The sequence below is a fragment of the Telopea speciosissima genome, chromosome 6 (assembly GCF_018873765.1).
Source record: "Telopea speciosissima isolate NSW1024214 ecotype Mountain lineage chromosome 6, Tspe_v1, whole genome shotgun sequence".
Classification (NCBI taxonomy): Eukaryota; Viridiplantae; Streptophyta; class Magnoliopsida; order Proteales; family Proteaceae; genus Telopea; species Telopea speciosissima.
The window spans coordinates 2542249-2562444 of record NC_057921.1 but is presented as its reverse complement, the minus strand read 5'-3'; the positions used below and the strand labels follow the sequence as shown (position 1 = coordinate 2562444).

Here is a 20196-nt window from a genome sequence, read left to right as displayed (position 1 = left end):
GTAATGGTGGGGTCGGGCCTACCCCAGTTGATCCATATCGGTGTACCACGATCCCTCACCCACTGGAATAGGGATCCTCATCGTCATCGAGTCCTCTTGAAAAATGTTGGACAGTTGAATGGGTTCTTTATCATTGGCCTCAATTCCTTCACGTATGTGCCTCATCCTTAATCTCATATTGTAGTGCACATACACAAGTCGCTCCACGTTCGCTACCCAACCTATTCCGCCTCTTTGAATGTATCAATGAGAATGTACTCGATTGCGCTCACATCCGGAGGATGAACAAGTTTGTGAGAGCACTCTCACTGCTACCTTCCTCGAGGTTGGGTGAACTTGTACCATAAAGCACCCAACAGTCATGCATTACAAATATAGAATAGTAAGAATATGTACATTCTAAAGAGATAAAATTATAATTCATAAATGTAATATCATGCCACCTACCAGGTCTCGACTTTTGTCTACCCTCCACTGCAGCCTAGTCGACCGAAACTTCTTGAGGCCTCTCAAGTATTTGATCTATTTTCAATTTGAGGCATTAGTATTTCCTATTTAGTAATTACATTCATAAACTAACTACGAAGTGCGAAAGTCCCATACTCTCACCTCATCATTGCAAGCAGCTTGTGTCTTTGGATGGGGCTCCAACTTGAGTAACGGCTTGAGGCGCCTCTAACAATTCTATGTCTAGCCCAAGATCATGGGAGTAGTGATACTTTGGATTCAAATAGTATCTTTGGAAAAGTAAACACCACAAATATGATTTGTTAGTGACTTAATCGCTTTAATGCCTTTAGGGTTTTGAATATGTAAATGTAAAAAAGTTATAACATTTAAAGTATAAAGTATGTTGAACTCACACCTTATGCGATGGATGACTCAAGTGCTTCTCCCACCGCTCATCAATGATGTTAGTGTAGGACTTTGCACTCGAGGTATAGCAACTCTAACCATTTCCTTCATTTTTGGATGGCGGCATAAATGTGGCCCCAAAGTAGGCTTCTTCTCTGTATCAACCATCCTCGATCTTGCCACTCTGGCTCTAATATGCCAACCACTTTCCCAAGTCCTTCCAAAATCCATCATTTGCAACGATGCATTTGTCTACCTTTGCTTCTTCGACTTAGAACCTTGCCACCAAACCATTCGCGACTTTGAACATACACCTAGACTATCGCCTTACTGCAAAGCTCTTGATGCAATGTAATTGATGGCAAATCGAGTGACACCAGGCCTCACTAAATCTCCATTGCATTTCTCCCTCATCAAGGCTAAAGCATAAGAATGGTTGTACACAAAAGTTGTCACTTGTCTTGCCCTATTTACCACACCCGCCACCAAAGTCTTTTTCCCCATGTCCTTCAGAATTAAATCAATAGAATGGGCTGCACATGGAGTCCAAAAGAGCTCGGATCCTCTTACTCTTCTTATTCATCAACTTCTCTCCAACCTTTTTATAGTTGGAACCGTTATCCGTCACAATTTGGATAACGTTCTTTGGTCCTACCTCCTCCACCACTTGCTTCAACTCCTTATACAAGTATGATGCATCCTTTATATGCTTTAATGCATCGATAGACTTCAAGAATATAGTCTTTCCATTGCAACTCACCATAAAATTTATGATGGACAGCCTAGTAGGTCCAGTCCAACCATCAGCCATAAGAGTAACCCCATATGTCTCCCACATTGGCTTCAAACCATCAATGTATTCTTTTAGCTCCTCTATCTCTCCCGAGGCAAATATACATTGTATAATTCAAATGGTGAAGGTCCCTTCCATCCTGCGCACCAGCCCTCCTGCAGACATCGAGGAATGCATTATAGTATGTTCCTTGTGCTACATTGGCTGGAATGCCATGGTAAAGCATGAACTTCTTGAAGGCTTTTCGTGCTTTCTCTTGTTTACCACCAAATACTTGTGGGATGGTTGGCTGGTAGGCATCTTGTTGCCTAAAAGTGGTGGGATCCTGCTCAAAAATGGGTTACGGACCTTGTACTCGTGGTCGGGTTTGGGGTCGTGGTATATTTCTTGTCCCAGTGCTTCTCCTCCTCTCATCTTCTTGCCTTGCGTGAGCCAGATCCACCGCTCCTCTTGCTTGCTCATATGCTCTTATATTATCAAAATGAAAACTTTGTCTACTCTCGCCAAAGTCTGCTGGTAAATTCTCCATTCAGCCTTTGATTGAAACTCACTAGGTGGAGGCCCAATGTCAGTATCATCTCCACCACGGACCTCTGCACCAGCCCTCTCTAGTATTGCCTCATTAAACTCTTGTTGCATTCTTTCCCTCTCAGATTTTTTTAATCTTCCTCCTTTCAAATGTTGTGTCATTGCCACTTTCACTTGAATAGGAACATTTGGGCATGATGAAACATCCTTGCCATCTCGGACAAGTGTTGCTTTAACCTGGTGGCTCCTCCAGATAGCAACTTCCCACAATAATTGCATTTGGACTTCTTTTTGTCTGCGGACATGGGAACTCTATGTTGCCATGCTATATCAGACATTGTATACAAAATGTCTTATGTTTTACACTGTTACATAAAAAAGCATGTATTAATAACCATGGATCACTTAAAGTAAGGTATTCAAGACTTAAAGTATGCTATTCATAACTCTTAAACGTAATGTCAAGCTACTAGAACTATGAAATAACTATCTCTTATTTATCCCCTAACCCTAGTATTTATTTGTTAATTAAAAATAATATTTTGAATTTTTTTTAAAACTATTTATACCTTAAAGTATAAGAAAAATATAATGTAATGATGAATTTGACACCATTTGAAGTTGAATATTATGTACATATGTTGTACATAATTTTCCATAAGCAATAAGTATTTTTCCTTAATATTATATATATTTTTTTAATTTTTATAATATATTTATTAAATCTGAAAAATAAAATATTTTTTTTAATGGGTGAAAATAAAAAATTAATCCATGGGGCTGTAGAACATCCCAAGTAGTTTAACATATATCAAAATCATTTTCAAACAATCACTATTCATCCTATTTTTTTCATTTTCTTTTTTCAAATAAATCATTTATTTTTTCAGAAATTATAATAAATAATTTATTAACTGAAAAAAAAAATCCGACTCCATGAAGTGATAGATCGGGCAAAGATGTTCAACATATATTAAAACCACATGAATATAACAAGGATTACAAAACATTTTTTTGGAAAAAATAGATTTGGGGAAGAAATAGAAAACACCTTTGAAATCTTGCAAATAGGTGATGATGCTCCAAATTGGCACTTGAATCTTCACTTTGGCACTTCAATCTAACTCCAAACAGTGCATTCCATCCAACAATCGAAAGAAAGAAGAAGAAATTTGAAGGAGAGGTGTTTTTCCCCTTGGTTTAGAGCCTAAGAACTTCTGTTCCTGCTCTCTCTTATGTTGGAAATGGGTTTTTGGGTGAAAATTGGGCTGAATACAAGTAAATAGCACATTTGGGCCCAACCGAGATATCGCCGAGATCTCGGCGAGATATTGTTTTTTTGTACTAAAAATATCTTGATTTTCACCTTCGAGATATCACCGAGATCTCGGCCGAGAAATTGCACTTTTATGAACCGACTAGCAACTCGACTCGGTTTTGCCCAAAACCGAGAAACTCGACTAGATCTCGGCGAGATCTCGCGAGTTCTCGAACCTTGCAACCCATAGAGAGCACGCTTCAATTTACACACCTTACCCTTGGTAGTATCACCTGAAAAGCCTAGGGGAATATCCATATATACCTCTTCCTCCAATTCTCCATGGAGGAAGACATTCTTCATATCCAACTGCTGAAGATCCCATCAGAGATTCACAGCACAAGATAACAACACTCTTACAGTGTTGAGTTTTGCTATTGGTGTGAAGGTCTCCTGGTGGTCAACTCCATATATCTGAGTAAAGCCCTTTGCAACCAGACTTGCATTGTAACAATCTACTGTTCCATCTGCTTTCTGTTTGACCACAAACACCCATTTACATCCCATTGATTTTTTTTTTCGGGAGGAAGAGGCACAAGATCCCACGTATTATTTTTTTCAATGCTCTCATTTCTTCCAACATTGTTGCCTTCCACTTTCCACCTGTACATACTTCCTGCCAATTTTTAGGAATGGAAATAAAAGAAAGAGAGGGACAAATACACAAAAAGAAGGAGAAAGAGAACTATGAGAAACAAAACGAGATATGGGATGCTGAGTGCAAGCCCTAGTACCTTTGCGATGAGCAATAGGTAGGTTGGAAGAAGGCGGCTTACCAGGAGAAGAAGGATCTGGATCCTGAGTCGGCAACTGGATAGGTATTGGAGCTACAGTGGATTGAAGCTGCCCTTTACTGGAACATTTCTTTTTATAAGTGATACTGTTGGAGTCGTCAATGGTCTTCTGAAATTTACTAATGATTCTCTGTACTGGAGTCAACTCCCCCTGAATAGGAACATCACTACCACTTGTTTCCATAATCTACCCCTGTAAAGGATTCCTTTCAGGTAAAGAGGCAGCAGTCAAAGGAGGCTGGGCAGCAGTCATAGGAGGTTGGACAGCAGCCATAGAAGGCTGGGTAGCAACCATAGGAGACTGGGCAGCAGCCATAGGGGGTGGACAGCAATCAGAGGAGGTTGGGCAGCCAACCGAAAGAGGTAAAAGAAGGGGAACCTTAAGCAAAGGAACCACATCTTCACTAGAGCTCTCCCCCTGAAGATGTGAGGAAGAATAATTGGAAAGGCTTTCATGAAAATTGACATCCATACTGACCAGAGTATGACCGGAAGGAGGATGGTAATACTTATAACCTTTTTGGGTTGGAGAATAACCCAAAAATATGCACCGCAACCCACGGGGTTCAAGTTTGCTAGGAGATTTTGTATCCCTAGCATAGCATACACAGTCAAACACTTTAGCTGTAACCACAAAGGAGGAATTCCCAAGTAAAACTTCAGCTAGACTACAGGAATCAAGAACTTGGGAAGGTAACCGATTAATGAGATAAGTTGCAGTTAGGACAGCATCACCCCAATATTGGGATGGAACATGCCGAGCAAACATCAATGCTCTGGCCACTTCCAACAAGTGGCGGTTCTTCCATTCAGCCACACCATTTTGGATTAAGGTATCGACACAACTAGTCTGGTGTGCAAAGTATTTTTTAAATTGAGATTCCTTATACTCGATTCCATTATCACTCGTCAAAAATTTAAGCGTAGCCTGGAACTGAGTTTGGATCATTTATGAAAATGCTGAAAACATGCAAAAACCTGATTTTGTATGCATAAGATATACTCGTGTTTCTAGAATGACAGTCAATAAAGGAGACAAACCAACGATGACTAGAAAGAGAAGTTTTACGACTAGGCCCCCAAACATCAGAATGTACCAAATGAAAACAATAACTCCTTTTGTAATAGAGAATAAGTTGAATGTGTCTGTTTGGCCAGAACACAAGCCTCACAAAAGAAATTGTTGGAAGAATCGTGGGTTAGAAAAGAGAGAATGAGAGAAAATAATAACTTGTAATCATTGATAGGTAAGCCGAGGGCAAAATACAAAGGGACTGAAATAGGCGATGTGGGACTAAAACCCACATAGCCGACTGTAGACATAACTACCCCTAACTAACTGTCTCTATAAGAGCAGTGATTTAAACCTAATAACATAGGAATTAAACTACCACAAAAGGACTAGAATACCCCCACGGTATTCTGAATTACATATTCCAACACTCCCCCTCAAGTTAGATTATACAAATAAGTAATGAAAGAAGATCCAGCTTGAACTAATAAGAAAAAAACTCCTTATTAATGTTAACACTCCCCCTCAAGTTGGCGCATATAAGGCACTAATGCCCAACTTGAACAAAAAAGGAAAAAACTAAGTTGTAGCAGAATCCAACTTCAAGACGAATGTAGTTCCCAAATAAACCTTCAAGAACTTGAAAAAAATAGGTCTTTAAAACTTCGGCAGACTTGATCAGCAAACTTTCACCAATCTTTAACAACTGTCCAGTGATAAATCTCTGACTGATAATCTTGAAGATAAGCAACTAGGGTAGCAAGCAGCAGAAACAAATAAATCAGGCAGCAGAAATGATCAACCCAACTGTAGAACCTCATATAGGCAGGCAATAACCAAATATCTTCAATACTCTTCATCTCCCCCTTACGGCAAACTCAACCCAATAATGAAGGATACCCAATAGCAATAGTGGAGAAGACTGATCTTCTATATTTTGCACCAAACATCCTGTAAGTTCTGCTTTCTACAATGACTGCAGGTGTAGTGTACATAATCCCCCCCTCACGGATAGTAGTACACATGTACAGATAACGGAGATGATATAAGAAATAGTGCAAAAGTATAATATTCCAGAATTTTCCAAAAGGTGTTAAGGGTAATGGAAAAGGAAGAAATGGCATTGTAGAGAATACCATAAACTCCCAAAGTGGTTATCGGTATATGCCAAAGGTATTATGGGAGGTAGTGAAGTAAAAAAAAAGTTGTGGGATAAAGAACCATGGACAAAAACAATGCAACACCGTAATCATCAACCTTCTTTAATCGATCAAACTAATTCCAAAAAACACCAATCTCCAATGATCAGATCTGAGTTATAAAAAACAGATCTGATTTTTAGAAGGAAAATGCACCATTCTTCAAAACTTGATCGAGCTTCACACAAGGAAGAACCAGTGTGCAAAATTCCAAACTATAAACTCCCATATGCAAAATAGAACTAATGAAGATATCTGGGCAGAATTTATGTAATAAGCTTCAACAAAAAACTTGGATCAGATTTGAATTAGTAACCAATGCTAGGATCAAGCTCCCAAAGTAAGCTGAACATGAACCAGTAGATAAGCTTCACACAACTGAATAGGTTCATAGTTGCAACCAATAACCATGGAACACACTGTTGTAATCCCAAATAAGCTGATCTCCAGGGTAGTAGACACGAATCTTCAATAATGAAAGAAATTCGATCTCCAATGGTAGGATACTCAGTCTCAATAATAGGGCAGCAGTAGTTCTCATAAAGGTAGCAGTAACATGTTAACCAATCATGCTTACAGAAGCCAATCAATAGAACCAACAAGTATAAGATAAATAATTCAACAGATCCATAGGCAGTTGAAGCAGCAAGCCACATAGGAACTAGAAAAAAAGGTTGATTGATGTAAAAGGTAAACATAAGGATGAAACCTGAGTTTGGTTAAAAACTCCATGAATGATGCTGAAACTTGGGTTGAGTACTCCTCTGATGATGATAAAACACTCCTCAAAAATCAGCAAGAGAGGACTGCCCTAACCCTTGAATCGATTATAGTCAAGGTTTTGTAAGAAAAAACCCCTAAGACTTGAGATCGATTGGAGTGTGGGGGGCTTCAAAAAAATGATGATGACTTGTCAAAGTGTGATGATTTCAAGTAATAGATGATGTCCTTAGCTGCTTGAATGGATCTCCAATACGAACAACCAATCTCTTGTAGTTTGAGACTTGATCTTTAAGAGGGAGAAACACCCAAAAGTACAGGAAAAAATAGGGCAGCAGCTATCTTAGGTAAAATACTTCTTCAAGCCATTAATAATTGAAGTAGATTGCCTCTCTTGATTGTAGAAACACCTCCAAAAATTACAGCAGCTGCAAACAACCCTAACCCAAAAATCGATGTGTCAGGGTTTTGTAAAACCCTGAAAGTAGAGATCGATTGGGGTCGGGGTCTTCTAGAAAACTTGGATAGGTGCAAGATTGAGGTCAAGTGGTCCTAGTAATGGAAGTAATCAGCCCTCCAAAAATCAGCAAAAGCTAAAACCTGTAACCCTAAATTCAATTGGATTCAAGGTTTTGTCAAGATTTTTTGGCAGGTAACCAAATTAGAAGGTTAAGAAGGCTTTGCCATAAAAACTAATCCAGCCATCAGAAAAGGTCAAAACTTAGGTTGAGTGGTGCTTATAGTAGTAGGGAATCACCCCCAAAAAATCAGCTGCATCTGAAAAGGAAAACCCTAAAATCGATAAGAGTCAGGGTTTTGAAAAAAACCCTGACAAATTGAGATCGATTTGGGTATGGAGGCTGGATAAGTTAATGAAAGATGGAGAAAAAGAAAAAAGGGAAGGAGGACAATGGAATAGGGTAGAAAAGGGCTGGAAAAGGGTTTATAGGAGTCTCCAACAAGGGAGGATCAGCCATCTTTAGTGATAGAAATCTGATCTCCAAAAAATTCTGGAAAGCCCCAAATCGCAAAGATGGTTCCAGCAGAATTTTAATGAAAAAAAAAAATCGAAAGAATGGGGGAGGGCAGCAACTAAATCATTGGCTAAGGTTTTTACCTCATTAGTGCTGTCCCCTTACAAGGATAAGAAGAAGAAAACCAGAGGAAGGAGAAGCCGAGAAAGAGAGAAAAAGGGAGAAGTCGATTGATAGAAGAAGGTCTTCTTCTTTCTTTCTAACCTAGATCAGACTAGCTTTGATACCCTGTTGGAAGAATTGTGGGTTAAACAATAGAGAATGAGAGAAAATAATAACTTGTATTCATTGATAGGTAAGCCCCTCTATTTATAATAGAAGGGAAAATATAAAGGGACTGAAGGTAATGGTGATGGAGAGAGACGACCATCATCAAGCAGGTATAATCTACCGTGCACTTTACCCAATCCAATCGCCTTCCCAGATGCCAGATCCTGAAAAACACAATGAAAAGGAAAAAATGTTACTTTGCAGTTAAGATGACGAGTAATACTAATAATTGAAAAAAGGTAGTAGTCAATTAGGAATGTGCAAAACATAAGACAAAGGAAGGGAGGAAGTGCAGTTGAGTTCCTTTTCCAGATATGGAAGAAAGGGAACCATCAGCTACTTTGGCCTTGTCTTTCCCAGAAGCGGGAGAATATCGATGGAATAGGCTAGAGGAACCGATCATGTGATCTGTAGCTCCAGAACCTATGATCCAAGGATGGGAAGCTATAGAAGCACAATGACTACCAAATAGAATACCTGAATGGGCAAAGTTTGAACCTGAAAGAGGCAAAGAGCATAAGAGTTGACAGTAGCCGATGTAGTAGAGGCAGCAGCAGCAGATGACCTTAGCACACGTACGAATGCTTGTTGGTCATCCTGGGATAGACCAAGGTCAATAGTCGGGGCTGTAGTAACAGATTCAGAGTGGTTTGCCTTATTTTTTGTCTTCTTCTTAGTAGCCCGTTTGACTTCAAAATCAGCTGGTTTTACGTGAAGCTTCTAGCATTTCTCTTTGGTATGGTAAGGCTTTTGACAATGCTCACAAGTAGCAGTCCCTGTAGTAGAATCACCAAGAGAAACATGTCCAACAGTGTAGGAGTAGCCTGGGCAGCAGTCTGGAGGGCTGATTTGTCAGTAACAGGAGGGTGGAGCATAGTAGCTCTATGGTTCTCTTCAGAGGAGACTAAAGCATAGGATTGTTCAACTATGGAAAAAAGGGACACTTGAACATGAATCTGGTCATACTCCATGTTCAATCCAGCCAAACAATCATAAACCCTGGTTTTGTCCAGATGCTTCTTATATGCAGTAATATCGGCAGCTATAGTGGGGTGGTAATCAAAAAAATGGTCCAATTGCTGCCAGAGACTGCACAAGGTAGCATAGTACTTGGAGACAGATAACTCCCCCAGAGTAGTATGATTGGCCTTTTTCCGGAGTTCATACACATGTGCATCATTACTGAGCTGTCCAGATGTTTCCTTGCAAGCAAGCCAGATTTGATGAGCTGTATCAAGGAGAAGGAAACCACTTGCAAGGTTTAATTGCATTAAGCCAATCAAATAAGACATGAGTATACCATTATATTATTGGAGATCCACCTGTTCAAGAGAGGGCCAGGTGCAGTTGGCATAGCAGTATTACCATCAATATGACCAGTAAGCCCACGACCAGCAATCGCAAAGTATGCCGAGCGAGACCAGATCAGATAATTGCTCCCATCCAGTTTGATAGGATTAAGGAGAAAGTCATGGTTGTCATTCCTACCAAGCCCATCAGTAGCAGAAGTGCCAATAGAGACTTCAGAGTCACCCATAATGCAGCAGAGAAACCCAAATCGCAGAGAGGGCTGTTGTGATGAGAAACCCAAGAATTCCTTCAAGGGCTGAAAATTGGAGGAGAATCCTCTTTCAATGGGAGAATATATGTCTTCAAAAATCAGGAGCAGCAGACAAGTGAAACCCCTAGATCGATATTGTCAGGGTTTTGAAAAAAAACCCTGTTTTGCTGAAATCGATATAGGGGAGAATGAGCCAAAAAACTGATTTGTTGAAGCTGAAATTGTAGTCGAGTGTGTCTTTATGAGTAGTGGACCACCCTTCAAAAAATCAGAACCAATAGAAATCAGCAACTCCAAGATCGATAGTTGTCAGGGTTTTGAAAAAAAAACACCCTGTGTTTGTGAAAATATCAATCTTAGGAGGTCTTCAATACAACTGGAGATAGGAACTTATTCAGAAAAGAGATCCTGCTACAGTTCTTGGTCCTCAATGAGGAAGATTGGTTCCTTGTCGTAGAGATGGAAGCAATCCCAAAAAAAACTTGGAAGCTCCAAATATCGCAGGCAGGTAGCTTGTCCCTATTTATCAAATATCTGTATCATGGAATGAGGTAATGGAGGGCAGCAACTAGATCTGTAGATCACCTCATCAGTACTGCCCTAGTGGGGAATAAAGACAAAGGAGATCAAGACAGAAGAAGAGAAGAAAAAAATCGAGAGTGAAAGGGAGGGGAAGAAGAAATCGAGAATGGAGGAAGGGAAGTTCCCTAATTCACAACCTGCTCTGATGCCATGTTAACGGATTAGAATTAGAGAATAATAATGCTTGGATAGTCTAAGGCAGACCCCAAGCTATGTTACATATAAGGACATAATTGCCCCTAACATAGCCGACATGGCAGTACACATAATAGAAAGAAGAAAATGTCCAGAATACCCCCACGGTAATCTGGCCCATACAATCCAACACATTATTTCTCAAACTTCCTATGTTCGGACCCCTGGACAGAATGGCATCCCAGAGCAGAAAAATCGCCACCTTCTCGATGCTACTAGCGCGTTGATGTTTACAAATCATGTTCCTAAGTTTTATTGGGGAGATGCTGTCACACCCCACTCCCAAAACACCGGGCAGTGTAACGGATGTACGCCTACATCCCTACACCAATCAGGATCGCAGATGCAGTGGCTAACTCTCATAGTCCAATAATCACAATATTATCAAAATCAGAGGCAGCGGAAGCCCATCAATTTAAGATCAGAAAAAGGGAATCTACTGTTATAACATATAAATAGCTGTTTGTAGTTTATCATCATTGTTATCATCCACATGTACAGATGTACCACAAGATAGAAATACAGTAGTCCCCCAAAAGAATGTGTATATCTATACATCAATGAACAAAAGGAAAACCAAACATCGATGTATCAAAATGAAGGGCCCAGCCCTCAATCAATCATGCTCCATAAGCAAAATCGTCGCACGTGCAGCCCAGACCATGCTCCTCCTCCTCGGAAGTACTCCAAACATCAACACCAACATCATAGGGGTAGGGTAGATCTGAGCTCGCCAGCTCTTATACACCTACATCACCATCTAAAAGGGGAAACCACGTGGGGTGAGCTTCACTATGCCCAATGAGCGGTTAGAACATACAAGCACACGCATAAAATCCATGAATGCAAACACATGATGTATAAGTTCAATTTTTATTATTATTCACCTAACAACAAATGCCCAAGTCTGGGTCAGGTGCTACTGCAACATCCCCTAGGCAGCATCCCTAGTCCCAAATATGGTGGAACCCAACGATGGTAACCCGAGTTGCGGTTGGAAGCCTGACATACACATGTATGTCCTGTACGACAAACCCTCGATATAACCCTAGCTCTCACTTGGTTCCGGAACGTCAGCCGATCACACTAGGCACCAAGTGTGAGAATGGTACTCCAGTACGTCGGATGTCACCATCGGTTACCAACACCTTACCCCCTGTTAGTAAGGGGTGTAGCACTGAGGAAGGTATCATCCCTAACCATATGCATCTAAATGTATGAAAGGGCATGCGTATGCATATACCAGAGGCCGGGGCCATAGTACCGGATTTCCCTTCGGCCAAACTATCCACCTGTCTCCTTTGGCATACACACCCACATACTAAATAGCACGGCGATACGTTACCGGCTTTCCCTTCAATCACACTGTACTCTGTTTCCCGTCCTAGTGCAGCAATCATACTAGTGCAACAGTAAAAACAAATAAAAATACAACACTTAGTACGGCGATACAGCAATGGAACCCCGGCCACATTCTCACCCCGTTTCCAACACCTACTCTATATGCATGAGTACAATAAAATAAACGGAAGGCGATCCCGAGTCCAGCATCCCTTCGGCACTCGGATCCCATAATTACAATCTCATCTCATTTACCTCAACACATGAATCAATAAGAACCTAACCATCTAGCAAGCATATAACATAATACATCCAACCAAATAAGTATAACTAACCTAGACTATCAATCATTGTGAGGGTTATAAAAACTTAAATATAATTCGAGGACCCAACCCACTCACCTTTAGCACGTAGGTGCTTTGATGCACTCAAAGGTATATCACCATTTTGGCCTCACCAGGACCTTGTTCTTAACCTATTCGATGTGTGGAACATGAATAAATTAGGGTTCATCAAAGTGGTCAAAGATCAATTAAAGAGTTGGAGAAAATCAGTAATTTCAAGCCTCAGGTCGATCATGCGGTCGTGTAGGGTTGATCATCCGCTCGATCGACCTCAGGCATTACAGGAGCTGTTTTAGGGCCTGCCATTGATCCTATGGTCGATGGAATCTGATCATCCGCATGATCGAACAATTAGGTATCAGAAGCTGTGCTTCCTTGCCTTTGGTCAATCTTGGTCCAACTCGCATGGGGGCTTCAAGAGGGTTAAGGTATAGCATGATTACATGCATTTGGTCATATAATCATCTATGGCACACCCCAATTCATGGGGGATGGTATCAACCAAGTTTCCATCATAGAAACCCTAGTTTCCGGTTTTGAAATCCAAATGGATTCAAAGGGAGGATGGACAACATGTCCACAACCATGGGGAGGTCTTGATCACACTAAGAACAACCCATAAATGCATGGAAGCATGAGGGGATTTTGGGTAGAGCATGTTCATGGAAGTTTGGGGTAAATATCACCAATGTATTGGTGAATGCCATAGGGTTTGGGCGGCGTGGGGAGGTGCATACTAGCATGCATATCAAGGGAGATCATGGGGGAGGTCATAGCATGTACCCAAGGCTTTAAATCCCCATTACAAATTAGTAAGCCTCAAAACCCCAGGTCATTAAGCAAGGAAAATGGAAGGAAACACACACAAGGTTGTTAGGGTTTACCTTGTTCAAGGCTTGATGGTCCCAAGAGGATGCCCTAGCCCTTGCTTCCTTCCCTCTTCTTCTTCTGTTCTTTTTCTCCCTTTCTTCTCTTCTCTCTTCTTTTCTCTCCTTTCTTCACTCTCCCACGTTTTTGGTTGGTAGGAAATGAAATGAGCTAAGGAAGCTCATGTGGTTTTATGATTTTAAGTGGTCCTTAGGGCCTGTTTCGCTGGCAGCCTTAAACCCCTAGTTTAAATAACATTAATCCTCATGCTAGGGCAAGGGGACCCACCATCAAGGACCAATAGGATATGGTTCGTACGGTGGTCATACCTATTTTACAATGCCATAAGGGATTGGGACCCACCCCAAGGATTAGTGGGGCCCATAGATGCAAAATGTATTATTCAGCACCTGCAGTTGATGGTGCGATTGATGATGCTTGATCGACTATAGCAGCTTAGACAGCAGCTTTTGAGGTCTAAGTGCTGCTGTCCCAGGCCAAACATGAGGAGACTTGTATGGGGATCTAGTTAGAGTATTAGCATGATATCTACATGCCATGAATGGTAGTTGCATGGTATATTGGGATACGTACCTTTAGTCATCTGAAAAGGAGGTTTCGGGTACTTTCTACGGTGCGCTTCACCTGCTTCACTTGTATTCGGAGGGAGGTCAAGTATCCTCCAACCATCGACGAATCTTCCACGATCCCTATCAAGGAACCTTTCTTCCACAGGTTCACCGGTTATCTGGTCAATGATTTTGTGTGTCGACTTAATTGTAATGGTACAGAGGTCACCAGTGTATGCAAGCTCCGGACCTACACACAAGTTCAAATTAGTACGAGTTTGAGCACGGTTGTAATTGATGCGGTTCTTAGTTGCCTTTCTTATAAATTGGGTTCCTTCTAGTGTCCTCAACTTCAAAACCCCGGTTAGCCAGCTTTCAGATCCTTCCCTTGCTTCTCATTTTTCCCCCCCAACGTATTCGGTTGTGTCTGTTTTAAGCCAACACTTCCCCTTCTCGTTCCAAGCTGGATACGCGGGCAATTTGTTGTATTTTCTTAGGGTACTCCACCTCCAAGAGGGAGTACTGGTGCTATCATCCTCCCACTCAAAAGCTGTTTGTTACCATGGATGTCACTTTTCATGAGACTGAACCCTATTATCAGTCATCTCTTTAAAGGGAGCATCAATTGGAGGAAGAGATTCCTTCTACTACCCCTCTTGTGATTGATACTGTTCATCTTCAGGGGAGAAGCCTATTCCAAGTAGCAAGGACCATAGTTGTCAAGGCACCGAAGGGATGTCTAAGCGCCTAGGCGACAAGGCGCCCGCCTAGGCATCGCCCCAAGTGTTATTTTTTATTTCCCTCCTTTTCTAACATTATTTGGTATGCTACAATACTTTAGCTACAGTATTTTAGTATGCTACAATATATATCTTATATAATAAAAAATCAACTTTATGCCTCCTCAAGTCATAAAAAATCAACATTAAGCCACCTCAAGTCATCAAAAATCAACATCAAGTCACATTAAGTCATCAAAAATCAATATTAAGCCACATCAAGTAATCAAAACTCAACATAGAACTAGAAGACTACAAAACTGACGAATCAAGCTATTGGAAGTTTGAAACAATCAAACATACATTTTGGTTTATACTAGTCTCACATTTGGTTTATATCATTCTTAAAAAATATGATCTTATCTATAAGTAATTAATTGCTCTCGATTTAGAGAAATGTTCTTGTTCTCTAAGAAGTTTGAATAGTCAAATGATTTTATTTTTATGTGAGACTTTTAGTATTGGATAGAGCACAAAACCAGCTTCCAACTCAACCATTGGATCATCCGTTTACTTAAATGATATTTGGCATAAATAAGTGCCAAAACCGGGTTTGATACTAAAAAACACTAGTGAAAGGTGCCTTGCAATAAGGCGGCAGTCGCTTAGACCCCTACAAAACTTACGGTATTGATTACCAAGATACCTTTGCTCCTGTTGCAAAGTTGAACTCCTTTCGAGCAATACTGTCTTGTGCTACAAACCTTAGATGGAACCTTTAGCAATTGGATGTCAAGAATGTTTTTCTAAATGAGGATTTAGGAGAAGAAATCTACATGGACATTCCACCTGGTTTTAGTTCAGACTTCACAACTGGTAAAGTATGTAGACTTCATAAGTCTCTTTATGGCCTCAAGCAGTCTCCTAGAGCCTGGTTTGGGCGTTTCCAAAGGGCTAAGTTGAAGTTTGGGTACAGACAAAGCCAGGCTGACCATACCTTGTTTGTCAAACACAAGGAACAGAAAATCACTGCCCTCATTGTTTATGTAGATGATATAGTCATAACAGGCAATGATGATGTCAAAATCTACTTATTGAAGACCCAATTGGTAGCAGAATTTGAAACCAAGGATCTCGAACAACTCAGATTTTTCTTAGGGATTGAAGTTGCCGACTCTGCAAAGGGCATTTTCATCTCCCAAAGGAAGTATGCCCTAGACCTTCTCGTAGAAACAGGTCTGCTAGGATGCAAGTCTGCTGATTCTCCTATTGAGGTAAACCATCATCTTAGCTACACAGGAGGTGACTCGGTCGACAAGGAAAGTTATCAGCGCCTTGTAGGAAAACTGATATACCTATCTCACACTAGACCAAATATTGGCTATGTTGTGGGAATTGTTAGCCGATTTCTTCATGACCCAAAGGCTCCTCATCTTGAAGCTGTATACAGGATTCTTCAGTATTTAAAGTCCTCTCCTGGGAAAGGTCTTCTATTATCTAACAACAGCAGCTTGAAGTTAGAATCATTCACTAATGCTGATTGGGCAGGGTCCATAGATGATCATCGTTCCACCTCTGGATACTATACTTTCTTAGAAGGAAACTTGGTCACATGGCATAGCAAGAAACAGTCAGTTATATCCAGGTCAAGTACTGAAGCTGAATACCGAGTCATGGCACAAGGAGTTTGTGATTTACTATGGTTAAAACTTAAAAGTCCTCAAAGATTTGGGTATTAATTCTGAAGACCCTATGAGACTCTACTGTGACAACAAGACTACAATCAGCATCACCCACAATCCAGTTCAACATGATCGAACTAAACATATTGAGTTGGAACACCACTTCATTAAGGAAAAGCTTGAAGAAGGCCTGATATGCATTACCTTTTGTTACTACTGAAAACTAATTGGCTGATGTTTTCACCAAGGGTTTGACTTCTAAGTCATTTCATCTTGTTGTATTCAAGTTGGGCATGCGAGATATCTATGCACCAACTTGAGGGGGAGTGTTAACGGATGATCCAATGACCCGTGACCCGGACCCAAATACACTAGAGTGTCTAGGTTCATTTATACACATGTTGTACATGTTGCACATGTTGATTATGTTAGGACTTATTTCCAAATTTTTAATGATCTATGATTATAAATAAAGCGGTGGCCTCTGTCTATTCGACAAGCCAAATCATTCTCTTCTTCTTGTCACTCAACTAACTCTTTGACTAGTAACAATTTATTATGATTTTATACACACATATATAATGGATGCCCATCAATGGATGTATGGACCATCTCAAAGCTAGCAAGAACTAACACTATCAGATTAAGCAGAAAACACCTTTCTCTGATAAAAATTAAACCAAATAGCAATGGTAATGTATGCCATCTACAGAGACAGAAGCTATACATAAGAAATAAAACATTACCATGGCCAGCCTCATGATGCTGAGTTGTACCGTGGAATTCATCCAGCTGGACTTCAGACTCGATCCTGCAAATTCATAAGCATCTACACATTTAGAAATTTGGCATAACATGACTCAGCCAAATGTTGCAATACCATACCAACAATAACCAACAACCAAGAAAAGCGAAAGAAGATGAGAATCGAGAAGAGATAAAAAGCTATCGACTAGGGAATGTATTCAACCCTAAAGTAGCCAAATATTAATATCTAAACCTTTAACAAAAGTTACTAAAATACCCATCTACTTAACTAACAACAACTAATAATAGTAATAACACATATAACTACAAAACATAAAGATAATTACAAAGAACTCCCTGGGGTACATAAATAAACCTTAAGCATTCCCCCTCAAGCTGGAGCATAAATATCACCCATACCCAGCTTGGAACAACTATCAAGAAAAGCAGGAAGAAACAAGGCTTTGGTAAACTTATCCCCTAGCTGGTCACTAGAATGAACAAAAATAATGACCAACTACCTCATTATGGCCAATCAACCCCAATATGCTTAATCCATTTCATGAAAGACCGGATTACTAGCAATGCAGATAGCAGCCAGTTTCTCACATATGTTCATAGGCTTATTAACTATAAAAACAAGTTCCTAAACAAGAGACTTTAGCCATATTAGTTCAACTGCAGTCTACACTATGGCACTATACTCAGCCTCAGGCCCTCAGCACTAGATCGAGCCATTGTAGTCAGCTTCTTACTCTATGTAACAAGATTACCTCCAACAAACACACAATACCCAGTCGTAGACCTGTAATCACCATCGGCACCAGCCTAGTTAGCATCAGGATAACTAGTAATATCAGTATGACCATGACAACAATAAATAAGACCTTTCCCTAGAGCACCTTTAAGATACACCTAAGGATACGATACGCTGCTTCCCAATGGACTTGCTTAGGATTCTCCATTAACAGAGTAATAACATCAACTGCAAAAGGCACATCAATCCTGATAATAGTAAGATATATAAGTTTGCAAACTAATCACCAATACTGATGTTCGTTAGCAAATTCCTTGTCATTATATGTTCAAGTTTCACATGAGGATACATATGGATATCAATTAGTTTAAAACCTAACATGCCGGTTTCAGACAGAAGATCAAAAACATATTTTCTCTAAGGAAAACTAACACTCCTCTTGCTACGAAACACTTCAATGCCCAAAAAGTACCTGAGAACCCCAATATGTGACATCTTCAGCACCAGACAGGTCATTACCAGAAACAACAATGCCATCAACATAACAACCACTACAACAATCTTAGAGCCTTGATGATTCATCAACATAAACAACCAATATAACAATCTTAGAACCTCGACGATGGACAAACACAGAATAATTAGAATAACACTATGAGAATCAATAACCAACTACTTTACTAAACTTATCAAACTAGGCTCGCGGTGACTGTTTCAACCAATAAATAGCCTTGTGCAACTTACATACTTTCTGTTAATTCTCCCCCCGAGCAACATACCAGGAGGTTGCTCTACATAAACTTCTTCAAGAAAATCAACATATAAAAAGGCATTTTTTATGTCAAGTTAATATAAAATGGCCAATCAAGATTTACAACCAAAGAAATAAGTATACATAATTTTAAACAGGCAACTAGAGAAAGAGTCTCAAAATAATCCACATCGTAGGTCTGAGTATACTACTTAAGTACTTAGCTACCAACCATGCCTTAAGCCGCTTAATAGAACCATCAGGATTATAATGAATGGATACACCCAATGACACTTAACTAGATCCTTACCTAGAGGTAAATCAACCAAAATCTACGTCTGGTGAGAGAATAGAGCATCCACTTCCACATCTAATGTAAGACTAGAACCAGAATAGGTCTAATCCCAGGCAGAATCAAATAGAAAACCCTCCAATAAACAAGAAGTCATATGAGGGAACCAAGAGAACAATGGGAACTCAAATGAGGGAACAATTTCCTTGGTTGAAGTAACAAATAAACAACAACTCCTCAACCTTATCTCAACTAAATGGGGTAGGCTACATGGATCCTTTCCAAACAAAGTAGGGAAAACTGAGGTCCTCACAATGGGAAAGGTAGTAAAAAAATGAAGAATAAAAAGAAGAAATGAGATGAGAAAGCTGTGAAATGTAAAATGAAAAATGAAAGATGAAAGTAAGAGGAAATAGGATAGCCCAGACAGTCAGGAAAATCTCAGCTACATGTTGTCGACATCATGGATCCTTACCCTCCAATAAGCTCTGTCTGAGGTCATCCTTGGCACAAGACCCAGACTATGCATGTCATTCTTTACAACCTCACCTACGGTCATTTTAGGCCTGCCCTTAGCTCTTTTAGCTCCTTCAATCGGAATCAGATCACTCCTCCTTACTGGGGCGTCCCCAAGCCTCCGTTGCACATGGCCAAACCACCTTAGACGACATTCTCGGAGTTTGTCACTAATCGGGCAACTCCCACATCAACTATAATACGTTCATCATCACTTTATCCTTCCCAGTTTTGCCCCACATCCATCTTAACATCCTCATCTCTGCAACACATAGCTTTGCTATATGGCACTTCTAAACTGCCCAACATTCCGCCCCATACATCATAGCAGGTCGGACAACAGTACTGTAGAACTTTCTTTTAAGCTTTAAAGGAATGTGTCGGTCACATGGTACTCCGATCGCACCTCTCCACTTCATCTATCCCACTTTAATTCTTTGTGAAACATCATCATCTATGTTACCTTCTTTGTGTATGATAGACCCCAGATATCTAAAATAGTCACTTAGCGCTATCTCTCTCCTCAATTTTCACCATGTCAACATCCATCATAGTGACTAAAGTTACACATCATATAATCCGTCGTTAATCTACTAATTTTGAACTAATAAATAAAAACCCACAAATTTGTAACTTGTTGAAGCAACAATGATCTTGATGTGGTAATCTTAAAGAAATCAATGTGACAATCAATTGAAAGAAATCTCAGCAGCTTGTAGCACTCTTAAGATCGATTTGAATAAATTAGGG

At 40.1% G+C, this 20196-nt stretch overlaps 1 protein-coding gene across 2 annotated transcripts in view; it reads right to left on the bottom strand.

Moving 5' to 3' along the window:
• The window catches only part of LOC122666313 (P-loop guanosine triphosphatase YjiA-like), an 82359-nt gene that overhangs the window by 44497 nt on the left and 17666 nt on the right, over positions 1–20196 (bottom strand). For both annotated transcript variants that reach the window (XM_043862513.1, XM_043862512.1), the window contains one exon: positions 17130–17194. In XM_043862513.1, the coding sequence (XP_043718448.1) occupies positions 17130–17194 (65 nt within the window). The remainder of the gene's footprint in view (positions 1–17129; positions 17195–20196) is intronic.